Raw genomic sequence first — 14,854 nt, forward strand, 5'->3', positions numbered from 1 at the left:
CTATGAATAATTTCTAAAAGTTTACAGTAATGAAAGAAAAAATCACAGTGGAGGCAACTCTGGCCGTTCATCTAAATTAAACAGACAATTCTGAAGTTCATGACTATACTTTTCTGCCTACAAAGGGAGCACATTGATACCCCCTTACCAACATACTGATGTCATATTTATGAAGATACATCAGTGATCTGAAGAGAAAAATCAGTGATAACTGAGGAAGTTGTCAAAAGAAAACCATTTATTGTTTGCCATATTGTTTCAGCTTTAAGCAAATGATTTTGCTGTAAGAGACTATCATAACACATCTGCAGAAGGCATCTGAATTGAGACAGCAAGATTTCCTAAGTCCTGGGTGATCCATGTAAAAATTATCTGAACCTCAAATAATTCTTGAACAGGATGAGAACCTTCAGACCACTGACATGTAAACTAATCAGAGCACTTCTACTTAGAAGCAACTTATTATCCCATTTAAGTATATAAGGCATTTACTGGACTAAAGATTTGTACTAGTATTTGATGACAGCATAGCTCCCCCATACTTTAAGAGGCACAAAGCAGTAAAAGTCTCAAAGCCTTTAGTGAAAAGCAAGTTATTCTACTCATGACACACCTCCACTCTTACAAATGGCTTATTAGTTTTGTCTGAAAACCAACAGTCGTAAACCTACAGTCTGAAACACAACCAGTGAAATTTCTGTCCAAATAGTTATCAACTCTGTAGCTGCAAGGAAATGAAAGCATAATGTTATCACCAAAAGACTGGTCACCATCCTGAATCAAAAGTGCTATTGGCCCAGTTTAGGGTTGTGATAATTTAACAGCAATTTCAGACATCAGTACAGAGATCACTGAAGTGCAGTGCAACTCCTGGGGAATTGTCTTCCAACCCACTGGAGGTCAAATACAAGGAGAACTTTTAAAGATTCACATCTCACACGTTTAGTATTTAGCAAAATCTGGCATATTTTGAGAAGGTCTGGGATTAAACATTCCTTATACATGCAGCTGAAACCAAAGCATAGGGACAGAGTGTTACTCTAGTGGTGCCAGGATCACTGCTCCTTTGCTTGAGTATCAAACTGAAACCCCAGATTATAAAAACAGTATTTGATTGCTATTTGCATATTGAGATGTTACCACCACTCATATACCAGCAGTAATGTTAGTCCAGGCACATATCATAGCAGGATTTTTGAAGATAATCTGTGATACACCTAAGAGTGAATTTACTATATCATGAAAAAGAAAATTAGTATGGCTCTTTTGAAGAAAGGGGTTTTTTCCTGTTAAGTTAAAAATATTTCTGTTAATCAAATTTTTTTTTAAAAAGCCTTTTTAATTTAATACAACTTGGGAAAATAGCAAGTTTGTGTGGTTTTAATTTTTTTTCAACTGTGAAAAGCCTGAGCATTAACTGATCTAGATTGGACTGGGTACTCACTCTGTCGCACAGCTCTTCAAACGTGAAGTCTGCAATGGTTCCACACGCTTTATTCAGCCTCAGCTCTCTGCCTTGCACTTTTAGAATCCTTGGTCTAGTTACTATGGGAACATGAACAAAGACTCAATCTTCTCTGGATAATTACTATAAAATTCATCTCTTACAGATAGGAAATGCATAGCTTCATGAATAATAGCACATGATTCAACACATAAATTAGACAAAATGCTGATACAATGACTGCCACTTGAGTGTGGCATCAACCCATATACAGCAATGGAACTTATTAATTGGTCAGTGGAGATTGGGCATTGTGTTCTAAATGTATTCTCTTTCAAGAGAAATTAACTTACGTACAATCATTTTGTTTCTGAGCCAGCTCATCAAACAACTTATCCATGACAGCCTCCACATCAGCTTCACTTGTGCTACAGTGAAAAGAATAATAGAATATGAAATTAATAACACTTGAAGCCAACATCAAACAGCTGCCTGAGCCTGCTTAGCTTTTTGCCCATAAAAAAAAGAGAACAGGATGTTATGCTCTAAATACAAACATTACATTTAGAATACACTTAAAAGTAGAGAATATTAACTCTCAGGTAGATGATTCTGCCTTATTTGCATACAGTGAAAGACTTCTGTGTTTTGAGCTGTTTCCAGTAATGAGGCAATACAGGCAGAGCAGACCCATTAACACTATGTGTACACAATGAGAAAAAAGGCTTCTGGCTCTATCTTGCATGCAAAATAAGAGCAAATAGACAAGGCAAAGCAAGGCAGTCAAGCACCTAAAGAAGTATCCTTTGAAATTTCTGAGAGGGGACTTAGTGAAATTAAATGCTGAAACAGATTTTTCTTTTTTTTTTAATCTGGGGGGGGGGGGGGAGGGGGGGGCGGAGAGGCTGCTGTGTCAAGTCAACCTACTATATTGACCAAACAATTTGCAAAATTAAACTGTGAAATTAAAAATACCACTATCATCTCTACATTAGCAGTTTTAGCAGTTTCCCAACCCCTGTTCCTAATACTGCTTGGGAAAAGATCACCCACAGATGAAATGCAAAATGGTGAAATGCAAAATATCTGTGCTGATAGCTGAAGTAAAGTTTATATTCATCTTCTGGGCCACAGGAATTAAAAAATCAGTCCAATCAGAGAACTTTTTTTTTAGTCACTGAATAGGGTAGAGAGCAAATCTTTCCATGTTTTATTCTTAAAGATAGATAGATAGATAGACAGACAGACAGACAGACAGGTAAGATTTCTAGCTGAGAATAGTAAATTAATGTTACAGTAGACAACAAACTAGAACTAGGATATATAATGTTTCACTGAAGTTTGTGTAAACTCTTTTGGTGTGAAATCTTACAGATCTTGATGCACTGAAGTCACACTGCTTCACACGACTACCAGCTTGTTAAACAAATACTCTCCTGCTCATTAAGGCCTTAAGCACCTTAAAAATTTTAACAGGAGAACTGAAGTAACTACTTTTGAGCTAAAGTTTAATGATGACAAACCTTGTAGATACAAAAAACTGGGGAAAAAAAATTAAAACCCACAAACTTATACAAGTGCCATTTTGAAGATGTTAAAAACCTTTTCTGACTAGGAGGTTGCATAAAATTCTAGAAGTTTCTTTCAACATTGATACTGGTGTGATGCATTCCTCTGACAAAATGATAAATGAAAAAGAACAGACAACACCAGAAAAAAAAGGCCATAAAAGGTGGTAAAGAATGTGTGTATATGTGTATAAATATACATATATCTATACATCTGTATCTTTCTCAGAGAGTATGTGCATGTGCATGCACATCAGTAACAGAAATTTCAACTGAAAGGCTACCAGAAGAGACAGGTGAGTATGATGCTATGGTGGATATTTGTACCTAATTGCCAAGACAGTTTGTTTTGAAAACAGACACCTGAGACTGAGATCGATGAAGTTGCTTTGATCAGGCATCTTGTAATGGTGTTACACTGCCTGCTCTCAGATTAGTATGAAACAGCTTTAAGTAACCCTCAGTTACATATTTTAAATGAAGACAGGACTGCACAACATATGAAGCATCAAGAGGATTCTTTAAAAAAAATGTGACAATGATACTATAGCCATTAATAGAAGAACATATACATGTTGAACAAGAACATTTTCTTTGGGGGACAAGACTGCTAATTAAATTTTAGAAATCTGTAGCAAAATACTGTACACAGTACCTTATTTTAAAACAAACCAAACAAAAGGAATCCTCACATATTTAGCTAATTCTATAGGGTTGAAAGCTCCAATGAACCAGTTTGAATAGAACTGAATAGAAGAATCAATGTGATTCCTTCAGCAGAAGAAAGGACAAAGAAGTAAGTACCTGATTCCATTGGCAGCTATGGGTTTTTTTTAATAATTCCCCCCCCACTGCTTCTTAATGATTTACACATCAGGTTCTGAAGGCAACCAACATCTTTCCAGTAAGAGAACGTAAGACAGAATTATTGCCAATCTCTGCCATTCACTTGATCAGAAGTTTTACAGAACACAATGAAATATTTTGGCTGGGTACTACTCCTGGAATTTGTATCTACTGCTTCTTCTCTGAGAGCTGATACCACAGGCATCATGTTTGGCCTATTACCTGCTAGAAACCACAACATCCTTTTCCTTTCTTCAGAATATGGACACTGAAAACAATGGGGCAAGTGCTCTCCACAAGTGTCCAACAGAGAGTTCCAGAGCGCAGCAGGCCCGGGGGCAGCACCGCCGGCAGGGACAGCAGCACTCAGAGCCAGGGCCGTGGTGAGCAACACTCGAGTGTCAGGGGTGGCTTCAAAAAGAGCTTCTGAGCAGGCGTGACAAAGCACTGAGCCAGTGCAGCCAGTCAAGAATACAGAACAAGAGCTACTTTCCTCAAGTTCATATAGCCACCGTTTAAGGATACAGAACTTGCAGTGGACCTGTTCTCCATATATGAAATTCTGTCACTTCCTTTCAAAAGCAGGAAGAGTTACCACTTGTAGTTCTACCAAGCAGTATTCCTCCTTCCAGACAAACACCTACAACATCTAACCTCATTAAGAAGTAGCATGGACATACTTCGTTTCAAACACGCATCACAGTGATGAAAATACCCCATCTGTCTTAATGGAAACATGATTTTTAAATCAGTATTTTAAAGATAGAACTGTTATAAATTTAATATTAAGCTATTGTAGTCTGCTTTGTTCAGGTTGTCATTGATTAAATAATATTACAAGAGAAAATACAAGACAGAAAAATGTTTGCATTGGAAAGGTTTCAAAGTATTAAAGGGGATGTTCCTATTAGGCAGATTTATGCTGGAAGCAGAAACACAACAGTGAATGTATTTTTAAAATATATTTATTTGCAAATATAAAGTGCTAAAGAAATTTTGTTATGATAAACAGAAACAATCTGTCAAAACAGAAGGTTGTTGGGTTTTTTAATCCACAGCACTGGAAACACCCAAAATTAAATAAATCCTTGTCACTGGATGTCTATAAATACTTAATTACTTAAATACAATAAGGATGTTCTTCTATTATAAGAGAATTGTGCAATCTCTTACAAGAGGATATTCATTACTTTCTAACCATCTGTCACTTCAGTTCTCCAAACACCACACCTCCCCAAAAAAATCTAATTAGCTTTTATTCAGTCACACATTAGAAATGATGCTAGTGTGGATACCAAAAATGTAGTTTAATGAAGTTAATATCAAGGCATAATGGAAAGCAGTTTGCTGAACAAAATGGACCAGAAGGCAAAGAAAGGAAAAGTCACACCCTACTGATTCTACTATACATTTTTCTTTTCCCATTGAATAGGAAATTATTGGCTAATAAGAAAGAAAAAAAAATGCTAATATAATATCATAGATAAACTTACAGGTAGTAAAGTTTCCCAGCAGCTGGAAGCACTCGTTTCCTGTAGTCTATTCCAGAGTCAAGCCGGACTGTGTTGCAGTATTTCTACAGAGACAAAAAAAAAAAAAAAAAGCTTTCCTTGAGCCAAAGCTGTATTTACTACTGTCTGTGATACAGAGAAGACACACTGCTGTGATGAACCATCAGCATGAATAACATCTATAAAGCTGAAATTCAAGATCTAAAAGCTGAAGTCTCATTTGCAATTATCAAAGCAAAGAAATAAGCTGAAAATAACTCACATATGCAAAACAAAAAGGTCTATCACAAGTCCATCAACTAAAAAATTAATATAGATTAGAAGCACATGGAATAAAATGAGGGTGGATATTATTCATTTTCTCTAGGCACTCCTTTGTTGCAAAAATTATTTTCACATTATAATATATACCTTTTGAAATACAAAATGAGAAGCACTATAAGTTTAATGGAACACAAATTCTAGCAACAAGTGAAACTACTTCTATGTTACAAGCTAAAAATAATTTTATCTTTTTCTTCTACTAAGAAGAGTAAAGATTTTATAATATAAAGATCAAAAGATCAAATACATGAACTACACCAAGTTTTGCTGCAAAATGGATGAGAGGGGAATAAACAAAGCTCTATATCTAAAAGACTTTATTTCATTTTTGCAATGTCTGAATTAACTCAGAAAAGGATTTTTTTTTGCTCTCCTTTAAACAACCTGTAGGATTCTAAGTGTGATACAGATGTCCCTGAGTAGTTACAACAATTGCTTCTGTTAGAAAACTTAAACCCAGCTGTACTAAAGGATGGTTTTTTTATTCAAGGCCTGAGGCTGACAGCAAAATTTTCATTACTGATAGTAAGATCAAGATTTTAACCCCCCACTCCAAGATAGGGAATAGCTCTGCTTATCTGTTATGACTACTTCCAACACTCACAACTTCTGTGTGTTATATATAGCAAGAAGCAAAAGAAGCTATAGCAGAAAGAGAGGAAAAGTTTTAGCATTTTAGAAAATACAGCTCTATCAACAATTTAATTAAAGCAATAAAACTTTTTTTTAAAATGTAATTCAACACCTGTAAAATTCTTCCATTTGCTAAAATCCACTAAATCAGTGTGCTTCTTCACTACATTATGAACTATTGGTTTATCTTTAATACTCTTGTTCAATGTTTCATATTCCATGTTTGAATTTTTCAAGGTCTCCTTGAGGCCATTCAAATAATTCAAATAAAAAATTGGAAATGTCAAACCTCAGTCAACTACATTTACCACAGGAAAAACATTTAGATAAACTACCATCAGTAATTTGAGGAACAATGGCCCTTTTGAACAAATGCATTGCATAGGACACAGATCACAAATATCTGCAGGAATTACTGTGATGACTCATTGCACTATTTTTTTCTCCTTGGCTATCAGTGAAAACTATATACCTACTTTAAACCTCCAACTTCTCTGCAAAGAGATACAGCTGAAGAAAGAAGGTAAAAAAATTCATCCTGAAAGCGCAGAATCCCAGGAAAATCCATGTATCTTTAATTCCACTAAGTGAAAAAACCATGCTAATCAAATCATTATCTTGGACTAAGGCTACTGCAAACACAATAGCATTGGTGCTACAATATTATTATAATCTATTCCCTTTCTTTTTGTGAGAACTCACATAGAAAGAGAGTAACAGAGCAGAAGAAAAAAGTTCCAGAGGCATGTAATAAATAATATGCACAAGGAAGGGAGGATGTTTAAGCTTTTCTTCAGCATCATCTGGCAGCCAAGGTCAGAAGGAAGATTACTGAAATTTCACAGCAAAGCTAGTTCATTTAGCTTTTCTTTGCCAGCATCTTTTCACCTAATGTTTTTTTTTTCCATAAGTAACTTAAGTAACTTATTTTTCCATAAGTAACTCAACTTAAGTACTATTTTCTTTAAGTTGGTAGGGGAAAAACACTGCAGATTACTACTACAGCTTTGAGGACTATGAAATTACTTAGATTAACTTTAGATACTTGGAAATTTAGTAATGCTGTTAATGATTATGGTTTGTTTTTTTCCTCAAAACAAAAGTTGGAATCTTTAATGAATTCAGCCTCATCTCTTTGGCCTTCAAGTCAGATTTATAAACTCTGCTGCTCCCTCAGGGTGTTCTGCACAGTGAAAAGTGAACACAGGCCCATATATACTTAGAGCATTCCATGACTATGGTAGGGCTGAAAGAACAAAAGCACACCTGAACACTTTAGCTGGTGTAAATTTGTTCCCTGGTATTTACAGTGGTGCTGGAGGCTCAGCTGCCAATGACAAGCAAGTGTCCTGTGCACTCAGATACAGACTTGTATTGCGCCATATTACGCAGGTCAGTGCAGCTTGATGAAATACAAATAGGTGCCCAGTGCTACATTCTTTTAGTCCACTTGTGTTCCACTTACAAACTTGTCACACCTTACATGCACCGACAGCTTTTATGACTCCATGACATTACACTGAATGAGTTTCGGAGGTAAGAACCTTGGAACTGAAGATGTAAATACCACTAATATAGCTAAAGAGAAGATGCCTTTTTCTTTTTCTTTTCCTTTTTTTTTTTTTTTAATTTCCTTCTCTTTTCTCTGTCTTTGAAGTAATAAGTATTATCACTCTTCAGAAAAAACTACTATCATTAGTGACTCTAGTTAAAAAGAACTTGTTTGTTCAAAAGTTATGTATGCTTTTGGACCCTTTTTAAAATACAAACATTGCCTAACAGAGATATTTCCTCCCCTATAAGCTTTGCTTGTTTCTGCAATGATGTACAATTTTTAATTCAAATATGATACCAACATGATGTAGTTTTTTTTCAAAAAAACCTGTTAGATGTAGGACCTTTCAGCCAAAAATGCAATAGAAGAATCCTCTTCAGAGATCTATAAAATACAGTTAATATAGTCCTAGTGATTTTTTTGCTTCCTTAGAAGGCGAAAGTCAACTGAACCAAATGTAAACAACGTGAAAAAACAGAATTCTGATGTACAGCAATTTTCTGTAATACACAGTGTAAGCAGAAAAGCAGAGGACAGCTAACAGGAACTGAGAAATAATTAGTCCTTTTGAAAATATTTGGCATTTTACTCCTTGGACGTTCCTGAATAAGTGACATGTTTGGTCTCTCCAGACTGATGGTCAATTCAGGAAGGTACTCTGGCCACCTAGAGATCCCATTCTAAATACAAATAAAAGAGACATAGGAATTTCCTAACCCTTCTACAGGTTCAGGTGTCTATCCATACTCATTGCTAATTATTTTCACTGAGACACTTCAAAGCTCATCCATACTTATTGTGTTAAGCAACTGTATGAATATACATAAAATGAACAGCTCCTGACATTCAACACAAACATCACAATCTGAATCACAACATGCTCTCAGAAACATGAGAGCTCCCTTTAAGACATGATTCCTGCAGTTAGATTATAAGCTTTGCAGGGCAGGGACAACTTTTCCTTATGTAAATATATGACAGAGTACAGATCCATAGGTGCTAATGGAAAATAACATAACAAAAAAAAAGCCCAAACCACCAAACAGAAGTTGGAAATGTTATTTACAGAAACTGAGCTCTGTACACTAGAGGAGAGAAAAGGTGGGACAGCAGCAGCAAACCAAAGGGCAGTAGTAGGAGGATGGCTTGCACTGACAATAACACCACCATCTCTTCTCCAAGTTAAGAATGTACCCTTGGAGGTAGCTCTAAAGGGAGATGCAGCACATAGTTTTAAATTTTCAAATTTAATTTTGGGCTAAACTCCTTTCGAAATAAAATACTTAATATTGAAGCTACAGTCAGTCTAGTGGAACCATCCACAGTTTCCAACAGATTTTCTATTGTATTGAGATATTTGAAGTATGACTTACCCTATTCAATTCAAATGCATAAAATTATTTAGCAATACAATTTACTTTGAAGTAATTTATGTATTTAGGTATACAAAGACCAAATACCATTACAGAATTGAAAATGCAATTAGTTAAGTTAAAAATGCAGTGTAAATATAGTCTCATTCCCACTGAGTGGCACAAAAAGATTTTATTCCAAAAGGAAAACAAAAAAAAGGTAAAGCCTCATGGCTCAACTCAAGACATAACACTTAAAACAACTACCTTTAGACAGAATAGATAAAATTAGACTGTCAATAGACCTACTCTAGAGAGTTATTAAATGCAGACTAAAAAATACTTTTTTTCCAGTAATCACCTCTGATATTCCTTTATTGCTGCAATCAAGAATGGTAGCTATTAAAATGGTTAACTGCTCAAGAAATTAAAGCACACAACAGGACAGATTATTATGAAGAAAGAAACTTCACAAAATTTCAAAAGGTAATCCAGGTTAGCTGGATAACCTGCAAGTTCTCAAGACATATGTCACACGTATCTCCCCTGTGTCACAAAAAGCCCTGAAATGCTATGGATGGCCTTGTGGTCCACAATGAACACTGCACTAAGTATCATGTGCTCTCTGAGCTCACATATTCTGATCAGCTTGTAGCACTTGATAATGCAGGTGACTAGATATTTCTTAACCTTGAAGATCACCCGAAGTCCACCTAGTTACCATTCTCTGCTCTGAATTTTAATTGTATTAAAACAAAAAAAAACAACATATAAATTATACTATTAGACCATAAGAATAGACAAACAAATCACCCCGCAATTCTAATCAGCAGCCAAAGAATTAACTTGAGTGCTCAGATTAGCACTTAGCTGCCAAACCCACCCATCTGAGGACCTCCAGAGAAGGTGTAGGGGAACAGAGATACAAGAGTGCTTCAATTTAGAAGGATCATCATCTTAATTCCCACACACGCTGAGTTTCCACAGCCTTTCACGCCTGGCTCAAACCAGACACTTGGAAAATGCAGTGGCAGCCCTGCAGTAGCAAAAGCTCATTTTCCAAATGAGCAAGGAAGACTATAGTTCTACCCCCAAGCAGGCAAAGCTGCACAATTCATAGTCTTGGCCTCTGAACAAGCCCATTAGAACACCTACTATTAGTAACCATGCCTATCTAAGAAGTGCAACTTCAAGCCACTCTTTCTGAGGAAAAGGAATCACAATTTTCACATAGATCTCATCCTCCTTTTCAAATGCATCCTCTGACTTGGTCTCCATTTACAATACACAGGATCACTAATACTCCTTTCCCCCAGAAAAACAGAAAATAATTAGATTGTTCATTTGCAACCATTCTTCTCATACATTTACATTCAGCCTAAGATGTTCTCCCACATCACACAGCATGTAGACATGTGATGAGAGTTACCAACTAGCAGAGAAAGAGTTCCAGGTAAACAAAGCTCACTAGACTTAACCATTTTTATTTTTCATTATTTGACTCCATATAGTGTTACATTATCAACTAGAATATTATTTCTTCCTTAAGCAATTTCAAGAAAAGGTTTTTCCATCCAAAGGATACAACTGGCATTCTCTAGAACTATGGTAGAACAAGAACCATCTTAAGCAAAAACGTAATAAGTAATGAAAAAAAATATTGCTGATATACAAAGCATACCCACAGGTTTTTAATTCACTGTACTCTCAAAATCACCAGTAAGTGACAGTCACCAGAATGTGAAATTTCAGAATGTGAATCTGGTCTAGCTCATTAGCTGGACAGGTCTGTCCACAGCGTGCTGAGATAAGTGTACAAGGGTAAGTGCAGTTTCCTCTCTGGTGCAGCTGAAGGAGATCAACCAGACTGTCAGTCATGAGCAGGCATAGTACAGGTGAAGTACCTTCAAAGGGCTGCTCCTTTTCTTCTTTTGCCTTACTTGAAAACAAAAAAAGCACAAAAAAGCACAAAAGAAAAAAAAAAAAAGGAAATGGACCAAGTCTGTAGCACTCCTAACTTTCTGCTCCACTAATCCATGGAACTGAGATGTTCAGGGAGAGGAGGAAGGAGAAAGGGAAACACCAGGTATTTGGTGGTGAAGAGAAACCTGGTCTAAGCATCGCTGGATGTACATATAGTTTTTGTCTCCTTGTTCAGATGTTGTTGAAACAGTAGACTTTAAAGAAAATGTCAATGAATCTTCCTAAGCACTATACATGACCTCTGGGGTAATTAGCAATCATTCAAAAGCAACAAGACTAAAGTGTTCTATTCTTTATTACTGTCAGCTCTTTTCTTGATCAGCATTTTAATAAAGATGGTTCATTGCTAAGACAGTTTCATGAATCAGTCATAATTACATTCTGACATGCAGTGAATAGTAAAGCAAAACTAAGTATCACTTCATCAACCTTTCTAACCTTTGTGCAAGTATTAACTGTAAATAATTTTTACACAATCTTACAACAGAAAATCTGCATATTTCTTAGCTTTGTACATACTCTACCCTAACTAAATTTCCTGTGACCTATACCTGAAAAAAACCCCCCAACATTACAATCACGAATAATTACTTATCTGGCATGGTATTCAGGTACTGCCTTTCACAGACCAAATTAACTTCAAGCAGAAAAGGCTATTTGCTCTACAAAATAGTGCAATGCTGTACAGGGTTAACTAAGGGGTTTTTTACAGTCTTTTCCCCTATATACTTCTGCAGTAATGAAATACAGGAAATTGTTTCAATAGCCTCAGATACTTCATGTTTATCCCAATTGCAAACACTGTTACAAAACTAAACAAAAAAAAATTTAAAAAACAAAAAAAACCCCGAAGAACCACATGAACAAATTTAGAGGAAAACTTCCTAAATGCCATCCAAGAAACCTGTACAGTATCAGGAAAAGTAATCAGTCTCAAGTTGATTTGGGATAACAAACATTTTGCTTGGAATTATTTTTCAGTGGACTTAGAGCAAAAATATCTGGGAAAATAAATGCTGCCAAATGTAACTTTTTCAATCAATTTTTTTCTTACACTTGGGACAAGAACATTTAAACTTAAAAACTGAAGAGTTTAGCAGAGATAAATTGAGAGGCAAAATTCATTCAGTGGAAGTTGCACAAGTTTACATTACAGCCTTCAAAACTTTAACAACTAAGAAACCCCACCATTCTTGCTACCACAAGGAACATACGATCTATTGTACAACTTTTCAATAACTTATTTTAATGTCTAGCTACAAATCAGCTACCCCCTAAGAAGAGGAAAAATAGACAATTAACTTGTAAAATAATGGTGCATGAATATAAAGAGAGACTCTTAAAATGTACTGTTCTGTGAATAGTATTTCAGATATTCAAACAAAAGTGAAAGAATTCAGGAGGTACAGATGTGGCTGTGCCAGCTCAGAGACAAGTAGCCTCTCCTTTTTCCAGTCAGGGAACATAAGAATGGCAGAGTAAACTTCCATGCACTAAGAATTACACTGAACAGTGCTCCTCATTTCACATCACTGTGGAAAAAATTTTGCTTGCAGAATAAGAATAAATACAAAAGAAAAAAAACCCACCTGCAAACCACAAATCACTGCAAAACACCCAGTTTTGCTAAAGAACCACTAATGACTGTAACTTTCAATCTCCTAATAAGCAAGCTGTGGTGTTCTGTGAGAAACAAACACCAAGAGTTCACACTGAATTTATAACATGATGTTTCCTAAGCTAAGGGTCAAATTCATCCCAATACATGTACTTTACTGGAATTATACCCTGGACGATGTTATTTATCTAGATTTCTTTTATGCTGTTGTTTTTCTTTTTAACATTTGATTTGTATTTCTTTTCTCCAGTATTAGCCTTTGCTCCTGCCAGAACTGTTGGCAGGCAGGAAAAAAAAAAAAAAAAAAAGGAAAGGAAAAAAAAAAGTAGTCATGATTTACGAAACCGAATTTCCCAGATAATAATAATAAAAAAAGCGATTAAGATCTAAACAAAGGCTAAAGATGGCTTACGCTTAGCTCTGATGAGGTCCACTACCTCATTACCCACAACTGAAAACTTCTGATGCATTTTGTTTCAAGGGAATCCAAAAGTCCTTGCTGTAAAGCAGGCTGGGGGGTGCAGGGTCCATTCACTCTTTCTGTATCACAACCATTATGTAAGAAGTATAAAACACTGCCTTTATGCTGCCAAACCACAATGACTCCTCTCACATCAAAGGGTTTTTGCCACTAGGGTTTTTTTTTCTCTGAAATTTATTCAAGCCAAGGGCAGGGAGACAACAATTCATACACACTAATTACACCTAATTATCTATTCCTTTTTTTTTCCCCCTTTCCACCAGCTTCGGTCAGTGTTATTTGCTATCTGGGTTTCTCACAACCTCCCCTTGCCCTGTCCATCCAACTCAACAGCAAAGTCTTTGAAGAAAACAGTTGTGGCTTCTTAGAATTTTAACAATATAAGGTTCAACTCAAATTAAATTATTCTATTATTAGTTTTGACACATTTATGTGTTAAATATGAAGGCCTCTTGGTTAATTTGGCAAATTCCTCACATCTCTTCACAACTAGAATTGCTGGTAACACCCTCTCTTGTAGGAGCTTCTCCTCATGCTTTCTTTTCATGATCTAAATGAAATGTTTATTGGATTAAAGTTCTTCTCTGCAGACCTCCACGGTGGCCTGTGACAAAGAGCTTAAAAGCTTTATTAATTGGCTTGGGCTTTTCAGGGGGAGGTAGGACCTCATTTCACATTACATCACAAGCAAACAGAACTGCCACGTGTAATTAGACTAATTTACCCTGATACAGCAGGAATCAACTATTTCATATCTATGATGTGCTTTCATTTACTCATTTTAATCAAGAAGCAAACAAAATAAGAAAGCTCAGGAGATCCTAACAATTTAAGAAAGGGAGAAGACAGGATACCTGGAACAGAGTTACAGAAGCAACTATTTAATCCTAAGATAAAGTTTCGATCTGCATCTAAATAAACTGTCTAGGAGAAAGTGTCTAAGACAGATATAAAAAGTAAACAAACTGAACAATTCATCCCTGAGAACACAATAAAGCAATAGGTACATTATAAAATATTGTAACAGGTACATGCTCTGAACTAGAGAATACAAGTAAGATTTGTGTTTAAATTTAACACACACACAGAGGCTTAGAAGGCTGGATGCAGAAGGAATTGTTAGCTTCTCATCTGACACCTTGCTTTCTATATACAACATTTTTTTACTTGACAGTCTCACAAATTTACCAAAGTAAGATTTCCCAGAAATTATACTGAGGTTCAAAAATACTTGCAGCACAAAATACTTGCAATCATGCTGTATTTCCTATTTTTATTTTTTCTATGTTTAATTAGGTACACTTCACAAAAGATGAGCACTTCTATTACTTGCACAGAGAGAGAACAAGAACAAATGCTCCTTCTACTTAGGAGTTTGCTTGGTTACATACTAAGAAGGGAAACAAAAGGCCCAACATCTTCAGTAATGAAAAAGTCAATTGATAGGCGAAGCCATCACAATATCAAAGGCTTAATCCCTGCAATTCTGACTCAGGTGACAGTTCACAGGGGTCAGAGTGGCTGACACTGACCTCAAAA

At 35.8% G+C, this 14,854-nt stretch overlaps 1 protein-coding gene across 1 annotated transcript in view; it reads right to left on the reverse strand.

Annotated features, from left to right (window-relative positions):
- Positions 1–14,854, reverse strand: part of AFG1L (AFG1 like ATPase) — a 64,097-nt gene that overhangs the window by 19,600 nt on the left and 29,643 nt on the right. Inside the window, exons 8-10 of the mRNA XM_021553832.3 lie at positions 5,352–5,434; positions 1,802–1,872; positions 1,445–1,545 (exon numbers count right to left, since the gene is read on the reverse strand). Of these exons, the coding sequence (XP_021409507.1) occupies positions 1,445–1,545; positions 1,802–1,872; positions 5,352–5,434 (255 nt within the window). The remainder of the gene's footprint in view (positions 1–1,444; positions 1,546–1,801; positions 1,873–5,351; positions 5,435–14,854) is intronic.

This window comes from Lonchura striata, chromosome 3, assembly GCF_046129695.1.
Source record: "Lonchura striata isolate bLonStr1 chromosome 3, bLonStr1.mat, whole genome shotgun sequence".
NCBI classification, from domain to species: domain Eukaryota; kingdom Metazoa; phylum Chordata; class Aves; order Passeriformes; family Estrildidae; genus Lonchura; species Lonchura striata.